A 16,844-nucleotide genomic window follows, 5' to 3' on the forward strand; every position below is an offset into this window, starting at 1 on the left:
TATGCTTTAATGACTTTCTGAATGAAAGTCATCTACTGAAGAGAAAAATCTATTATTTTTACAAAACTTACCTGACCTTAATAGCTGTCTATTAACAATTTGTGTGTGAGGGCTAGTGTATGAGTAGCCAATATTTGCTTAAAATAATAAGGCGTCAACCAGGAGATCAAGCAACTAAACACATCTGTCACAATCTGTTTTCGTCTAAATGTCTGCCATCACTCACAGTGCAGCAGTGAGGAGCTTAACTCAGATTTGACCTAATCTGATTAAGTTAAACAGCTCGTCCATTGATACCTGTTGGACTGTGAATTTATCAGACCAAAGCGTCAATGATGTGCAGAGTGAGACAGAGACTGGCCGCCCTGTGACTCTCTGTGAGTTGTTAGTCCAGTCGTTGCATCGCATTGCATCAGATCCTGAGAAGTAAAGGTCTGCCAAATGAAAAGCCTCATTTGGGTTTTCTCAGCCTCCTTTGAGTTTATGTGATGGTTCCTGTGAAATATCAGCACAACATTTCAGATTTATCTAGGAAAAAACTACATTATGATACAAGAAATGGTCTGAATGTGTCCACAATTAACTATTTGATAAAGATCACATCCAACACATGCAAAGAATAGCCTTGTATCCACCAACATTAAGACAAGGTTGACTTTGTGCAAATTCATGTGCTCTGTCTGAAGAAAGAAACCACCCACATTAAGATTTCAACCCTCACCTCATTTAACATAATCCATAATGCATAAAGATATATTCTCCACCTGACCAAATGTCAAAAAAAAACTTGGCTCTAATGAATTACTACGTCTTTGCTTGGAATGAAACTGATAGGACTCTGAAAATAGCCTGCCCGTGCTCTGAAATATTCAGCATGTGTGTGTGTGTGTGTGTGTGTGTGTGTGTGTGTGTGTGTGTGTGTGTGTGTGTGTGTGTGTGTGTGTGTGTGTGTTTGTGTGTGCGAACATTAGTGGCTTCAGCGCAGTCCGAGCAGGTCACAGAGTAACTGTCCTGGACAACAAGCTCTGTTTGTTGTCTGCGTTGATGGAGCCAGTAGTGAGGGGGCAGCGACTCCATTCAGGAAGCTCCCTGGTGATACTGTGTGTGTGTGTGTGTGTGTGTGTGTGTGTGTGTGTGTGTGTGTGTGTGTGTGTGTGTGTGTGTGTGTGTGTGTGTGTGTCTGTGTATCACAGCAGCCATTTGAGTGTGTGTGTCGTGTTCTCGCTACTGACCCTGGATTTCATCCCGCCAGATTAATTGTCCGATCCCACATGTCATCTGGGATTTACTGTTCAAGACAAGCAGGATGTTGCAGACAAGAAAAGTGTGGGAACTCTGTGCAAGCGATTAAAAAAATGTGCTAAAAGCAGCAGTTTTGTTTTTCTTCTAACAAAATTTCCTGGATGATGCTTCATCACTTCGGTCGGCAGCGAAGCCGTGTGTTTGTTGTTAGTGATCGTTTTCATTGATCTGTTTATGGAGGTTTTAATTATCAAGGCGGCACCACAGGATTAGAGGAAGCTGATGAGGGGAAAAGGAAATATCTGAAAGGTGCTGTGGTACGTAAATCAGAATTGATCTGGTCGCCGTGATCCTGCAGGTCAGTCCTAGAGTAGCTTCAAGCAAAAAGGATGAGGTGTTAAGGTTACGTCTGTAAGCCTCACTTCTGATCTAGAATCATATTTGTGTCCAGATCTTTATTTCATGATTTGCAGCCAGGAGGTCAACGAGTCAGAGTGGTTCAAGTATTTCAATGTTGCTCAGCAGAGAGGATGGACGAAGGTGACCTTTTCTTTAACAGAGCACTGGGTGTAGCAGGAAGTTGTTGGTCCCTCTGGCCTCCAGGCACCCTGTGGCTCAGTGGGATGGGTGCTGTTAGAGGAATGTCAGGGCCCCGAAGCGCCAAACAGCCATGCCTTCCTGCTGAAATCTCCCGTGGACACCAGCATTCAAGCCTGACTTTCTTGTGTGCTGGACTCAAATCAAAAAATGTGTGACCGTCCTGCACAGAGTAGAGAACCCCCCCTTCTCTCAAAGTTAATGAAAAACTAGAAAGCTCCTGACTCATGAGGGGGGGATTTGTCACTGATGGCATCACCACATGGTGAAGTGGCGACTCTTGTGCAAAAACAACAGAGAGAAAATGTGTTTTCGATCAGCCTCTGTAATCTGTGGAGCAGCTGTTGAGCTGTTGTTTTCAGGCGGGTTTCTTTTCTTTTTTTTACACATCTGGAAGAGGACATTTCTGACCTTGTTAACGTACGCCGTCAGCCGGTTATGTGACGATCATTGGTTTTTATTATCATTAAGCACTCTCCAGGGGGGCTGATAATACTGATCATATTGGAGAGGCTCAACCGTTCAACAGTCTCATCGCTTCAGTGAGGTGATTTTATTCTAAAATAGACTGAAAAAAAATAAGAAAAAGCAAAATATATATGCGTCTCCAATGTGATCACTGGCATTTGGACTAATAAATGTATAAAAATAGACTTTTCCAACGTTGATGAAGGGATTTCTACGTGCATAATCCAATATGTTCCTGCTTATATTTACGTTTTTCTTCATGCACCATAGCCAAACTGATGAACTCTGATCATTGGTGGTGTTATTGGTAGTAAACCAGGCATTTTACAGAGCAAGTGATGCATTCAGGGCGCAAAAGGAGTGGAGTACCCGCCCCCTGTAGTAAACCCAGCTCACTCCAAAACACACACACACACACACACATATATATATATTATCCCGTTCTGAGTCGCACAATGTTTAACATTTCAAATGAGGTTTCTTTTATCTCAAATAAAGCACACTAAAGTTACAGTGCACTCCAAAACATGATGTCTACAGCCGAGGTGAGCATGTATGGCTCTTTAATGTTCCTCTGCTTCAGCTGAACAATGGAGGTTTTCCGTCGATACTCTTGTCTTGCTGCTGAGCCCAGTGTCCTCTCTGCACCGGGGGGCTGCAGATCAGATTTGGCAACCGAGCAATGTCAATATTCTACAGCTGGAAATCAAAAATCAAAAATCATGCGTGTGTGTGTATGTGTGTGTGTGTGCGCATTTCTGTGCGTCTTACCTTTATCTTGACTTGTAGAAATGCTCTCCTCCTCTTTCGGATTTGCAACCTGTGTTATTATGGACGTGCTGTCCATGGAAACGAGATGTTATGCACCTTCGGGCGACACCTTTTTTTTTATTCCTTGGCAAACATTACCAAGAGCGCGTCAGTCCCCCTGGCTGTGCACAGGATAAAGCGCATTAAAATCCCATTTTGTTTATGCGCGCAAAACCAAGTGTCAGCCAGAAGGAGCGTCCAAACATCCGATGTGACAGTTCCGATGTGCAGGAAGACAAACAAAGCGTCAGTCCTGCATGGGAGTCGTGTTTGTCCGCTGTTGCAGGCAGCATAGCACCCCGCCTGCTGCTGCTGCTGCTGCTGCTGGTGCTACTGTACGCTCCGGATCCAGTCCACACAATATAATATCAACTGCGTGATACGGTTACAGTGTTTACCCAGAGATGGCGACCGTCCTCCTGCAACAGGGCCATGCAAGCTCACTACAACAACACGCCTTCAATATCTCTGTGATCCGGCTCAGTCCGGGCTGGAAAAAGAAAAAAGAAAAGAAGCTCTCAGTCCGCCCACTACTCTGTGTTTTGGTGGTGTTCAGTATGGTTTTATAGACTCAGAGCAGATTCACAGGAGGTGATTTAATATTTTACAAGAGAATATGTTAAGATGTTGCTTCTGAACGTTTAAAGTGTTAGTTAATGATTGCCACTGGAAATACATTTTATGGCAACCAGGATTTTAAGAAATACTGAGGTCAAGAGTCCACCTACCCCACCCACCCTAGAAATAAATGACATATTTTTTTACATTTTCTATATTCACTTAATTGTTAAAATGTCTTCAGGTAAATTTCATCTCCCTGTATGATTGACTTAATGTTTTTTTTTTAAAGCCTGCCAAAAAGTGCCAGGATTATTTTTAATAAACCATGTTCGGACTTTAAAAATTCAGCTGTAAAAATTTCTGATTCCCTGAATCAATACAGAGGACATGACCTTGGTGTCTTCAATGGTGGCTACGACCGTGTGCAACACATCAACAAGCAGTTCTGTATATAAACACACGACAGGTCAATTTCTATGGATGAAACATATCTTTATCATATTGTGAGGATTTTAAATATCACTTTTTTTATTTATTAAATAAAATTGTTGAATTTACACAGCTACTCCAGTGAATTTGAATTGTATGTACATAATGTCGGGGGACTCACAAGATACTTATCGTTGTCTTTTTTCAATAAGACAGCCAAGTTGTAACTAATAACTTCATTAATGAGTGATTTACTGATTAATATGAACAACTTTAGGGTTGCCAAGTTGTGAACTCCACACACACTGACAAACACACATTATTTAAGCTATTTCAGTCTCAGTGGACCGTAGAATAACAACAAGGGAGACAAAGTGGTTTCCTGGTGCTTTGCCAGCAGTGACGCGACTTTGTGTCCGTCCCTCTTCACCTTCACTGTCACTTTAATGGAGCTGAGGCCCACAAGGCCCTAAATGACCCCACCTGAGAGACAAGTGTACAGTGTGATGGCATACAGACAGGAGGAAAACAGCAGTAAGTGCAGCCCGTCATCTGTTGATGCTGCTCATAATAAGCATGTAATCTCTCAGCCGACATGATGCTCTCTGTGCGGGTCAGTGCCTCTGCCCTGATATTTACAGTAATGTATGCGTACGATTGACCCCACAACACAGGTCTCTGAACCGCTTTGCACAATCACAATCACTTCTCAGCACTTGACAGTCGGTGTCAGGTTACTGTATCTGCCACTTGAAATGTGATGACACAGAGCTCGTAAGTACTAAGTGGTGACACCAAATAGATTGAACGAATGATTCCTCAAAGGATCAAAAGAATTAGATTGAAAAAAAATATGAATTCAGAGTTTTACATCAAAAAATTGTTCCTCACAGCTGGTTGATTCAGAGGGAAAGATTGATGGTTAATTTATTTATGTATTTTAGCATCATTGTTTTCTGCCTCACAACTTTACTTGGAAAAAAAAAGCTAAAAAAAACAACTGTCCACTTCCTGGACTGTTGGTGGAGACCAAAACAGAGCTAAAAGAGAGTGAATATTGGACTTACATTCATCAGGTGGCCAGAAACACTTCTCCAAATAAATGATAATGTTGCCTCATTACTGTTAGATGTGTATGCAGGCAACAGTTTTGTGTTCACAGCTTTAATTCACTGCCCCCTAGTAGCACAAAAAAACGACTTTCCTGCAAGGTTATTAACACCTCCTACAGAATATGTATACAACCTGGTGACCCATAAATTGACGGTCGATCTATAAAGCACTGGTAAATGTATTAATAAAGTATTTAGTTACAACCTATAAAATATTTTAAAAAGCATTACATATTGGAAAGTTTTACGACGATGGCTTGAATCCGTGTGTACTTTTCTGGTTCATAAGTATTAGATGACGTTGTTCACTCTCTCAGTTGGTTGATCTTTTACTTGCAATGTTATGTAAAGGTTGGTTACGTATTACAACCATTCATTTTAATGAAACACTGAAGAAAGACGCAACAACAGTCGGTCCGGAGTGACTGAGCCCAGCACTTAAGAGCTTACATGGGACATAGATAATCACTCTTTGAAAAATCCAAGCCTCAGGGCACAAACACTTCCTCGCCCTCTTGTTGGCAAAGGGCGTCAGTGTCAAAGAGATGAAGTAAAACCTCAACCATAATGAACCGATACTACCTTAAGACATGAGGCTAAACACTGGAGCATTCACTTCTTAATCACTGACATCAAACAATCCTGGCCTCTGATGTCTTTCTTACCCTCAAGCAACGTATTTCGGTTGATGAATAATTAAAAGGAATATGGGCTTGGTGTGAGCTTTGATAGGACAAAGATGATCTTTTTCACCGCCTTCAAGTAACTTACATCTGGTGTGCTGTCAGACTGCGGAGTCCCTGAATGTTTTATGAATGTGGGTGTAGTTCAGGAAGGAATTGGAATCTCAAAATCGTCTTACTGCATGGGCCTTTTTTCACGTTGATTCCCTTTAAGATGTTGAGCCTTCGAAGTCTTCCCCACATAAACAATGACATGGTAAATCTTGTAAATTAATGAATTACTGAACCGGCCAACCGAGTGCAGGTCAAAGGGCCCAAAGTGTCAGGGGGCCCCCCTGGCCTTCACCAACAAAATGCCAATCAAAGAGACACGTACAAATCAGATAGAGATTCAAAACATCCACAAGGAGACAAAACAGGACTACAAAGAGACACAAAGAGACTACAAAGAGTCACAGAAGTGACTGTCTTGACTGTGTGTCTTGCTCCTATGTAGAAAAGGTTGTGGGCCTCCATGTCTCAATGATGATCATCACTTAGGATGTGAACCAATGTGTCCTCGATATTCCTCGATATTATAGACTATTTCTAAAACAATAAAAAATGTAAGGCTTGGACATAAATAAAAGACAGACACAATAAAAGATTATTAAAGGAAAAAGACATTAAAATCTCATCAACAGGCTAGATGTCTTCAACTTCAAGTCAAGTCAACATCTAGATGGCACAAACACCTCCTAACAGAATCCAGATGTTTTGCGGATCAAAATCATATGCTAAATTATTTTTTTACTGTCCAAATGTGTTCAAGTTTAAAAATGATGTGCAAAACGATCCATAAAAAAACTGTAATTGGACATTTGGGCTGTCAAATGACAACAAACAACCATACATTTGCCTGTGATGCCACCTTGTGGAATAAATCAACCTTGAAGAAGCTATTTTCAAACAACCCTATTAGAAGTCAGGACACATTTAGAATTATGATGTAACAAATGCCCCGTGTATTTAATTCAGTAGTTAATCCCTACTTCAAAATATGAATGCATAATAACAAGTTATGTTAAAATTCAACATCTTATCATCACCAAAATGTTGAAAATGTCTTCTCACATGCATTTTATTTTAAAAGGTTAAGAGCACTAGCTGTTTCATTTTATTTAATTGTTGCTTCTTCTGCTGCTACTGATTTCACCTTTTCCATTCACTTTTATTTGCCATTCCATTTTTGTAATTGTATTTAATGTTAATGTACTCCACAAATCTATAATATGTACAATGCCTCATAAAATTTAGGCTGACGGGTCTGTTTTTAACTGCAGCAAAGAACAAAGCATTTCTGAATCGAATCACTTTTACTACAATAGATCAGACTTAGGACATTTTGAACAGCCTACAGTAGGAAAGACAAAGGTGTAAATAATACATTTAATGATTGCTGAGCTCCATTTAGCAATTTCAGGGTCTGGTAGAGCACAGCCATGGTTAATGTTACTAATCACACCTATGCTTTTCAAACACTGACAGGTAAAAATGTTTGCTATGAAAAAAAAAGGCCTGTTGGATCAATGAAATTTGGCAAAAAGCAAATGAAACTGATCAAGTCAACAACTCAAGGCTGTTTTCTAGCAGCACACTAAATGACTCTGAATAGCTGACCTAAAAGACCTTGAGAAACCAGCCATCATCAATCAAATCAGGTCAGGAAATCTTTCAATCAATGAGGGTTATTAATAAAGATTGAAACAGTAAAGGTCCCGTCTTTTCATTCCTCTGTAAAAATCAGGACGGGTTGTAATAAGGATGAGATGATGAGATTTGAGCCCTGGGGATACGTGAAGTGTCTGGGATTTATCTCGTGGGACTCCGTGTCGTTACAAAGAGGCAATTCTGTTGAAGGAGTCAGGCAGAGCAGACATCTCAGGATGGATTATTTGTGGGGATTCGACAATATCTGTGGGTTTACGTGAGGTTTGTATTAAATCTACTTTACTGCTCTACAATTTTACCAAGACTCTAGAGGAAGAAAGAGGATCTGAACAAATGCACCTCATCCTCTATTCCTCACCCGTGATGGAGAAGCTACTCAAGAGGAATGTTTGGAAGAAGTTGAACAACAGGAAGGCTACCACATAGCCATCTGAACTGGGGCTGCTTTGAAAAAGAAATTCAAAGTCCAGGTTTAAAGCAAGCAGAGTGAAGGTCAAACAGTCATTATATGAAACTCTTAAGTGCATAAGTAAATGGTGTTTTTGGCACAACTTCACTTACTTGCAAGGTGCAAGAAGAGTTAAAAATCAAGTAATCCTGGAGTGATATTGAAATGCAAGCAAGGTCAATCATGTTTTGTGATTATAGCATTCTCCAATGTGAGTTTGGATGCAAACAGAAAAACACTTAATGCCAGGCTACACATTAGACTGCATACATTTCCCCAAAGCTTATCATCACATTAACAGCTGAGGGTTTTAACTCCACTTTGCCTTTTAATGGGCTGTTGAAGTTGCAATTCATGCTAAAAATAATGCTCTTTCATAGTGTTTCAAAGCTTCTAATGCCATCTCATTTTGTTCCATCTTGCAGCTGAGCTAGTGTGTTTGTGATTTGATACTCTTGATTCTAGTTGCCGAGTCTGTGAAACATGATAGAAAACATTACAGATGTATGCCCGTGTCCAGTAAGTGCTGGTTGTTTTAATTGAAATTCTTAAACATCTCAATCCAATCTGCCTGAAAACTGGAATGGTGGAAGCCTCCTTCCACTGACGAAAACAACCTGATTACATTTTTCTCCCTTTTTAAAACATATTGACATGGTCATACGTGGATGAAATGTTGCCCATCGGAGAAACAACAGTCCTGTGTAAGCTTTCCACAAACTGTTAGATATGATGAATACATGACATTTTAGTGATTGCAGTGGCGTAGAACACAAGGAGGGCTCGGTGCACCACTATAGCTTATCACAATATTCTTCCTGGTTATGCATATGCAACAAGTCTGTGGATTTCGATGGAGTGACCGGCAGACGAGTGAGCTTTACTCTTCAGCTGTGTCCTTCTTGCTGGTCTCCTGTCCTTCAAAGATCGGGTACTTGATCTCCACTTCAGCCCAGGTCAACGTGGCGTTGGCCAAATCCCGAATAATCAGAGGCAACTCACTGACCTAAGGAGAGAAAGATGTTATTTAATTGTGTTAAATGGTTTGTGTAATTGCAGCTGTATGCTGCTATTTTAATGAACTCCCTTTTTGAAGCGCTGTCAAGCCTCCTACAAGGAAATGCTATTCATTTATAAGGTCAAATAATATGGTTGAATAAGGTCAACACCTGAGACAGGCCTTAAAGGGCAACAAACCCAGCTACATTGTGTAATACTTCTACATTTGACACCCATGACACAAATTGGACGCATCATGTAGACATAGGAAGAAAAAAAAATAAAAAAATAAAAATTAAAAATAAAAACTTCACTTCAACCTAAAAAAAGCCCCCAAAACAAGTGAATTTGTGTATTACCTCGGCCCTGATCTGCCTCATGGAGTCTCGGTCTCTCAGCGTGGCCGTGTGGGGCGTCTTGTTCACCGTGTCGAAGTCGATGGTGATGCCAAACGCCACTCCGATCTCGTCCGTCCGGGCGTAACGCCTCCCGATGGATCCTGCAGAGTCGTCCACCTTGTAAGAAACACCGTTTTTGGTCATCGCCTCAGCTGTGAGGGAGAAAGAGAGAAAAATAAAGTTAAACAAGGCAGCAGCACATGCTGTTTCCCCCCCTTACAGACATAGAAATAGAACATATACGTTATCATTATGTGGGCACTTACATAACTCCTTCACGAAGGGCATGAATTCCTGGTTTTGACTCAGAGGCAGGACAGAACATTTGTATGGAGCTACAGTAGCTGGGAAGCTGAAGTACTGAAGAGAAGAAAAACAAAGGTTTCAGTTAATTAGGTAAACAAGCTTTTAAACAATTATCAAATCATAAAACAATTATTTTTACAAGCCAAGAAGGGCTTTTACAATGAGGCAGCTGCTGCCAAATGTTTTTATTTAACCTTTATTTATACAGGGGATCTTATTGAGACACAGGGTCTCATCCTCAAGAGAGACTTTGTTAAAAGACAACAGCAATACAACACAAAGTTACAGACAGGACATTTATACAGAGACAGAATAGAGCACAAAGCATAAAAGTGTTATTTGCCAAAGTTGTGATATGAAGCTATGAACGAGATCAGGCCGTGAATTAAATAGTAAGGATGAAGGACAACCCTGTGTGACAGCGTAGTAAACAATACTAGATCATAGAGGACAAACCCTATGTTTATGATCCAAACTATCGACTTACCGTTCTTTGTTCATCACCTTCTCTGACATGGAATGTGTGCTCAAAGATGGTGTACATGATCCTACCGATGCCAAAGGAGGGCTCGATTACATTGGGAACAACTTCCTCCACTGTGGGCGACAAAGACGGATGTGTGTTATTGAAGTCGTAGCTCAAAACGTATCCCAACATAATACTTTGTATCAAACTTGGTACAACTGTTAAAAGAAAAGACACGAGAAATTCAACATTAAACTAAACAATAAAGTGAATAAATCTCACCATGCAGAGTCTTCTGGAATCGCTTCACACTGACCATCTCCTTGGTGAGTTTGAAGGATTTGCCTTCTGACTCGATGGTGAACTCTCTGTGGAGTAAAAGATAAACATGATGACTGTGTTGCAAATGACAAAAAACACCCATACATGCTGCTTGACTTTGGTTAATAGCACTCACCCAGTCTCATTGAGCAGCTTCTCCTGTTCTGTGATGAAGCACTCGTCACACACAGACAGATACTCCATGGCTATCTTAGCGTCCTTCTTATACGCCTTTCCAATGGCACCTTTGTTTGGCTCGAACTGGACGACATTTACAATTTTGTGTGGAGAAGTTAAGGAGAACAACAAGGCATCTGGGTTCTTAATATGTTCTGTGTTGTTTGATGGAACAAAGACTATTATTGCAGCGTGAAATGCTGATGCAGTTTTAGGATATGGGTTCTTTTAGAGGCTTTTCAGCGACCAAAGGGACTTTTGTAGCTCGCGCATGGCATTGCAGATCAAAGCAAGACCGGTCGGCACACCCCACGATTTCGATCCAGCCCTGCAAGGGACAAAACATTTTCTTTGAGCAAAAAGTGTGTGGACTCCCTGATGAGCAACAAGGACACAGTGCAGTGGAACGTACGTATGAGGTTTTGGCTTCAGCGTCCCAGCAGTCACAGGCGTAGTGAGCCATCTCGTTGTCCATGTGCTGTCGGAAACGCAGCTTGTCTTTGGCGATACCAACTCTAGTAAGGTAGAGGTAGATCCTCCCGATGAAATATCCCAGGACGGAGTTATTGATCACTCCCTTAAATGAGAGAAGAATGAATGGGAATGATTATTTTTTTGTCCTTTTGAAAAGGCAATTTGACACAACCAATATTAATTAAAGATCCTCTAAATAGCTAATTAGTGGACCTCGAGTTAAGATTGATTTTTGTCTAATATTATATTTGATTTGACCCCATTTTGTATATTACAGTCAGTGTTATAACAGCAAAGCTGGGCAATATGTATCAATATTATGATACAAGGTCCTATTTCTATTTGCAAATTTCCCCGCTGCGGGACTAATAAAGGATTATCTTATTTCATCTGCTATTTCAGTATTTTAAAATCATGAGTGGAATTAAATGAATACCTCTACAAGCGTGGTTGTATATCCATATTACTTAAGATGACATTCATCATATGATTCCTGTGTAAATACCTTCTGAAAAACACACAAAAAGTAATCTCTTGTATCATAGTATTCTTATTTGGTTATTCTAACCTGCTCCACAGCGTCACCCAGCCTCATGATGTGTGCAGATTGGCCGCTGGTCTGAGCCTTGGAGGAGTATAAAGTGAGGTCCAGGTCGGCTACATTGGAGAACTTAGGGTGGACCTTCTCATTTGGATCCACAAAGTGCTCGATCTCAGCCATGGTGAACTCTCTGCGTGGAAATGTGAAGCAATTTAATTCCTGTTTTTTATGTCATGAGTCATCTCTACAAGTACAGGCACAAAAATATTTGGGAGGACAATAGGTGACAGGGCGGATCGCTCACCTAACACGAATGAGTCCAGAGCGAGGAGAGATTTCGTTCCTGAAGGAGTTTCCTATTTGAGCAGCAGCGAAGGGAAGCTTTCCCTGGTTAAACTCTAATAGACGTTTGAAGTTGAGGAAGATTCCCTGAGCAGTTTCAGGCCTCAGATAGCTGCAAATGTACATTGAAATCAATCACTCAACATTACGCGAATATAACATCAAGTAAAAATGATCTGCAGCATTATGTTTCATTTTACCCTGGCATGTTCCCCCCTGGTCCGATGGACGTCTGAAACATCAGGTTGAAGGAGATGGGAGGTGTGAGGTCGTTTCCTGTGGTGGGTGACTTGACGTTGTATTTCCCAAAGAGCTCAGTCAGTTCCTGCTGAGTGTAGTTGTCCATCTGTGAAATAATAATAGAGACGGTGAATCATTTAAAACCCTGTCAGAAACAGCTTTTCCAAAAATAATCCCTCAAAAGAGCATTTTTCGTCTCAGGGAACACCGACCTGAGTGGTGACTTCCTCCATCTCAGCCTTCTTCTCTGCCGCACACTTCTTATCAGACATCAGCTTCTGGAGGTGGGCTGCAGGACAAAGAGACATGAAAACAATGCTTCCACAAACAGGTTAAACAAAAAAAATGAACCTTGATTTTCATTAATTTTATTTTACCTACAGTGTAAAAACTAGCTAAAAACTAATCAGCAGGATGACATGCACATCGTTTTAGGGTAAGTTTGAGATTTCATATCGTCTCTTGACATATCTCAGATAATACATAAAACGACTTTTCATGACATAACATTCTCAACTTTCATTATGTCATCCGAGCCAATTAGCCTCCAAGGCAGGAACTGACATCTCCCTTATATCTCAATTTTTTTCGCCCGCTTGTTGGCACAGCTCCAGTCTCTGTGACTCTAGCAGCTTGTGTTGCTATGAAAGCCCCGTGTGATTTCTGCTGGTCCAGCCACTTTCATTCTCCCTCGGGCACAACAGTGATACTCAGAGCTCGGTCAGCCAGCAGAAGCCACTGACAACACAAGTTTGGACCCCATCCATCCCACCGTCTGCAGAATCTCATGAGCAATACACACAAGACCTCTGCTCGGGTTGGTTTTTTTAGGATGACTAATCTTTACACTATAGAGGAAGCCAAGTTTCTAAATATACAGCAGTAGATGAACAAAAGGCTTACCTTTGAGGAGGTGGTCAGCCCTGAAGCATTCACCATTCTTGACATCTTTCACCATGTAGTCAGCAAATTTGTCCACGTGTCCTGAAGTCCTAAATAAGGAAACAAGAAAAAAACGCTGACTTATAAAAAGATTTGTTAAAAGAAGAGTCGAAATGTTTAATTCCATATAATTAATATATTTGCAACCATGCTGTGGGAGGTTGCTATAGTGTCAGCTTTCATGCATAAAATTGCAGAATCAATAAAGCCCCCACAGTTCAGCACTCTGGAGCTGACTCTAGGAACCATGAAACACTTTCTTCAACAGTTTTAACATCATCATTAATTAAATAAACACAATGGAAAACAAATGACTGTTTAACACCCATAGGAAACCAGCATTAGGGACACCTACTTGAGGACAGTCTCAGGGGTCAGCATGGTGCAGTCTATCTCCAGAATCTGCTCCTCCTGGATGAAGTGATGCCTCCAGGCCTGCAGGATGTTGTTCTTCAGGGCGCAGCCCACAGGGCCGAAGTCATACAGGCCGCTCACACCTGAGGAGCATTACTGCATGGTAACAGAACGCTTAACGACTATGTGTACGATGATGTAAGCACCAACCGAAACCTTTTATTTCTTTTAACATTAGCTTTCAAAGTCTCACCTCCATAGATGGCAAAGGCCTGGTCGTAGAAGAATCGCCTCTTGAGGGTATCCTCCATCTTTGATCTGTCAACGATGTCATCTTTGGGTTGTAGTGATAGTTCCTGCAATGCAAATTATATTTTTTACCATTATTGACATCTTTCGCATGTTGTCAGCAAACGTAAGAGGTGTTAAAGTAAGTTTTATACATTTTAAAATCTAAACAGTGTATCTGCAACCGGGCTATGGGAGGCTGCTATAGTGGCAGCTACCATGCATTACATTGCAGAGTCAATATGCGCCCGTTGACAAAAACCCACAGTTCAGCACTTTTGAGCTGGCTGTAGGAACCACTAGGCAGCAGTTTCTAACATTATCCTCAATTAATAAACAAACAATGACCAACACAGCCATAGAGAACAAGATAACATTTGTAATGATGTTTTGGTTAATGTCTTACCCCTCTTATGATGACATGAAAACATTCATACCAGCAGACAAAGGCACTTCAAGGCACCTACTTTGAGGACGGGCTCACATGGGTCATAATGCTGTGTGAGTTTTAAGATAGAGTTGTATTTGATGACCAGGATCAATTTTGTAATATCCAAGCATGAATATGCATTCTCTGTCTTTGGGAACAACACTACTAGCTTTTGGCGCTTTCAACCGCATCTCACAGTTTTTCATTTAGCAAATAGAGTTGGCTCAGGTATCATTATGGGATATCTGAGCCAACTGTGTATTCTACACATTTTGAGCTCTGGTAACACGATACGGGTCATTCTTTCACATGCTGTGACAGTAACAGCCGATCCCTGAAGACCGTGAGATGTGGTTGAATAAAAACAGAATAAATTAAGAAGATTGTTCCCCAATGAAGACACTCCTCCATTGTTGTTGTTGTGACATTACTTCTCGGTGAGTGAGTGGACATTTGGGCTTAGATCATAATGTTAAAATAATTTTTTTAATAAATTCCAGGTTTGATATCAGAACATTCAAATCAAACACATCCTCTAATGAAATCCACCATGACGTCAAACAGCTGCAACTTTATCCGGCATTAATTTCCTGCTTGTCAACATGGTGGGTTGATAAATGAACAAAAGTGTTGGGACACTTCCCAATTTTTGATGCAAGTACATTAATATTTGCAGCACAGCCAAGTTATTGCAGAGAGAGAGAGAGCGATAAATGACAAGTGTAGTACTGAAAACACACACATGCAATCTTAATTATCTGCGGTTTGGCAGAGATGTTGATCCACTAAAACAAAACTAACTCAGATTGAATTCATTTAAATCACAGTTAAACCACTCACCTTGGCCTCCAGGGTTCTCTTCCTTGCCTTCAGTTCAGCCACAGCTTTAGTAACATCCACATCAGGAGCTCCATCCTGTTTCATTTGGCGCACAAGGTCCCCCTGTAACAGAGAAGGGGTTTGAGATTAGCATAAAGAAAACCTTTAGCCTACATTTCAACCTTTTACAAAGCAATCGGCCATTTTTTTTTGGGGGTGGTAGCATTGATATAGCTCTTAACCCCACCCTGCTCACAGATGTCTGCAGCAGCAGCAGCAGCACCCTGAAACGTGGCAAAGGGTGCAGACATGACTGTCAGCTAGCGTTAGCACTTAGCTCTCCTCTTTCCTTGACAGCTTCGTCAGCAGCCGGTCAATCAGCCGGTTAGCCTGGCAAGCTAACCGGCTGATTGTGAACCAGTTAGCACCTAAAAGATATCCATTCACAAAAAACGACTTGGTGCTTGTCGACAGAGATTATGAGACAACAAGTATTACCTGTTCTTTGACTGCAACCCTCAAAGGGGCGAGGATCTTCTCCATGTTTCCGTCCATGGTTCGTCCTTCCTCCAGCCACAGGCTTTGTTTCTTCTTCTTACACAAGCAGACCGACGTTGAAAACGGCCTTTTTTGGGGGGCGTAGCGGAGCGACTGCCGAACGAACCGGACCGTAGACACCGGACTGTGTGCGGAGATCTCAGTGCTGGTCCTCAGCAGTGCCGATGCTGCGCTGCGAAGCATGGACCTCCGTGATGAGAAAAGAGAATGATGAAATCTCCTGGAGTTACGTAAACGCAGCTTCCGCTCCACTCAAGCACTTTCGCTACGACTGGCACAAGCGTTTGACGACGTATCGACAGATTCGTCAGAAATAGTAAACATTTAAATAAATTTAAATAAAATTCAATTCAATTAAATTCAATTACAGTAAGATAAATTAAATTACAGTAAATTAAACTAAAGTAAACTGAACTGAACTGAACTGAATTGAACGAAATTAAATTAAATTAAATTAAATTAAATTAAATTAAATTAAATTAAATTAAATTAAATTAAATCAAATTAAATTAAATTAAATTAAATGTAGTTCAGTTCAGTTCAGTTTAGTTTAGTTTAGTTAAATTGAATTAAATTACAGTAAACTAAAGTAAACTGAACTGAACTAAATAAAACTAAATAAAATTAAATAAAATTAAAATTAAATTAAATTAAATTATAGTAAGATAAATTAAATTACAGTAAACTAAACTAAACTAAACTGAACTGAACTGAACTAAATTTAATTTAATTGAATTCAATTTAATTTAATTAAAACTACTAAACTATATAAAAAACAATTAAATTAATTACATTTAGTGCATCGCACTGACTAACATTTATTCTTATTAAAATTTAAAATTCAGATTTGCTATCTAATAATTCTGAGTAGTGTTTCAAAAATAGTCCCAATCATTGCCTTTCCGGGCCTATTAATTGTGACTTACTATTCGTTTGTATTTTATTTTTTTAGCTGGTCACAATGGGCTTAGATACATAAATAAGCATACAGATCAAAAGTAACTGGAATCTTATACAGTAATACAGCTAGCATTTTGTATATATATGGCAGCTATTTAGCTCCAATTTATTCCACTTATTTGTTCAGTTTTGTCCAATGCCAAGGCTAGGCTAGCTGACAACTAGGCAA

General features: G+C 40.4%; 2 protein-coding genes and 1 non-coding gene across 4 annotated transcripts in view; all 3 read right to left on the reverse strand.

The window, feature by feature from the left end:
• ctdspla (CTD (carboxy-terminal domain, RNA polymerase II, polypeptide A) small phosphatase-like a) overlaps positions 1-3,637 on the reverse strand; it is a 29,848-nt gene extending 26,211 nt beyond the window's left edge. For both annotated transcript variants that reach the window (XM_054622700.1, XM_054622699.1), the window contains exon 1: positions 3,079-3,637. In XM_054622700.1, the coding sequence (XP_054478675.1) occupies positions 3,079-3,154 (76 nt within the window). In that variant the 5' untranslated portion in view covers positions 3,155-3,637. The remainder of the gene's footprint in view (positions 1-3,078) is intronic.
• A 4,928-nt stretch (positions 3,638-8,565) lies between these two features.
• LOC129110536 (glycine--tRNA ligase-like) lies at positions 8,566-15,993 on the reverse strand. Its single transcript, XM_054622624.1, has 17 exons — positions 15,656-15,993; positions 15,179-15,280; positions 13,874-13,976; positions 13,622-13,763; positions 13,228-13,316; positions 12,537-12,613; positions 12,285-12,430; positions 12,047-12,196; positions 11,770-11,932; positions 11,140-11,304; positions 10,947-11,055; positions 10,687-10,831; positions 10,512-10,597; positions 10,251-10,360; positions 9,724-9,817; positions 9,419-9,609; positions 8,566-9,066 (listed from the first exon to the last, which is right to left on the reverse strand). Exons 1-17 carry the CDS (start codon positions 15,896-15,898, stop codon positions 8,941-8,943), a joined length of 2,241 nt encoding a protein of 746 aa, XP_054478599.1. The 5' UTR covers positions 15,899-15,993; the 3' UTR covers positions 8,566-8,940.
• On the reverse strand, positions 14,079-14,213 carry LOC129111134 (small nucleolar RNA SNORA84). The gene has a single exon (XR_008532313.1). It is a non-coding gene; the product is annotated as a small nucleolar RNA SNORA84 (small nucleolar RNA).
• Positions 15,994-16,844: the final 851 nt, after the last annotated feature.

This window comes from Anoplopoma fimbria, chromosome 21 (assembly GCF_027596085.1).
Source record: "Anoplopoma fimbria isolate UVic2021 breed Golden Eagle Sablefish chromosome 21, Afim_UVic_2022, whole genome shotgun sequence".
Lineage (NCBI taxonomy): Eukaryota > Metazoa > Chordata > Actinopteri > Perciformes > Anoplopomatidae > Anoplopoma > Anoplopoma fimbria.

Excerpts from the sequence above, each read along its gene's own strand:
- LOC129110536 (XM_054622624.1), bottom strand. The coding sequence starts at position 15,898 with ATGCTTCGCAGCGCAGCATCGGCACTGCTGAGGACCAGCACTGAGATC. Across the intron at positions 10,832-10,946 it reads AAAGCCTCTAAAAGAACCCA|AAATTGTAAATGTCGTCCAG; the intron begins TATCCTAAAACT and ends CTTCTCCACACA. Across the intron at positions 9,818-10,250 it reads AAGGTGATGAACAAAGAACG|TACTTCAGCTTCCCAGCTAC; the intron begins GTAAGTCGATAG and ends TCTTCTCTTCAG.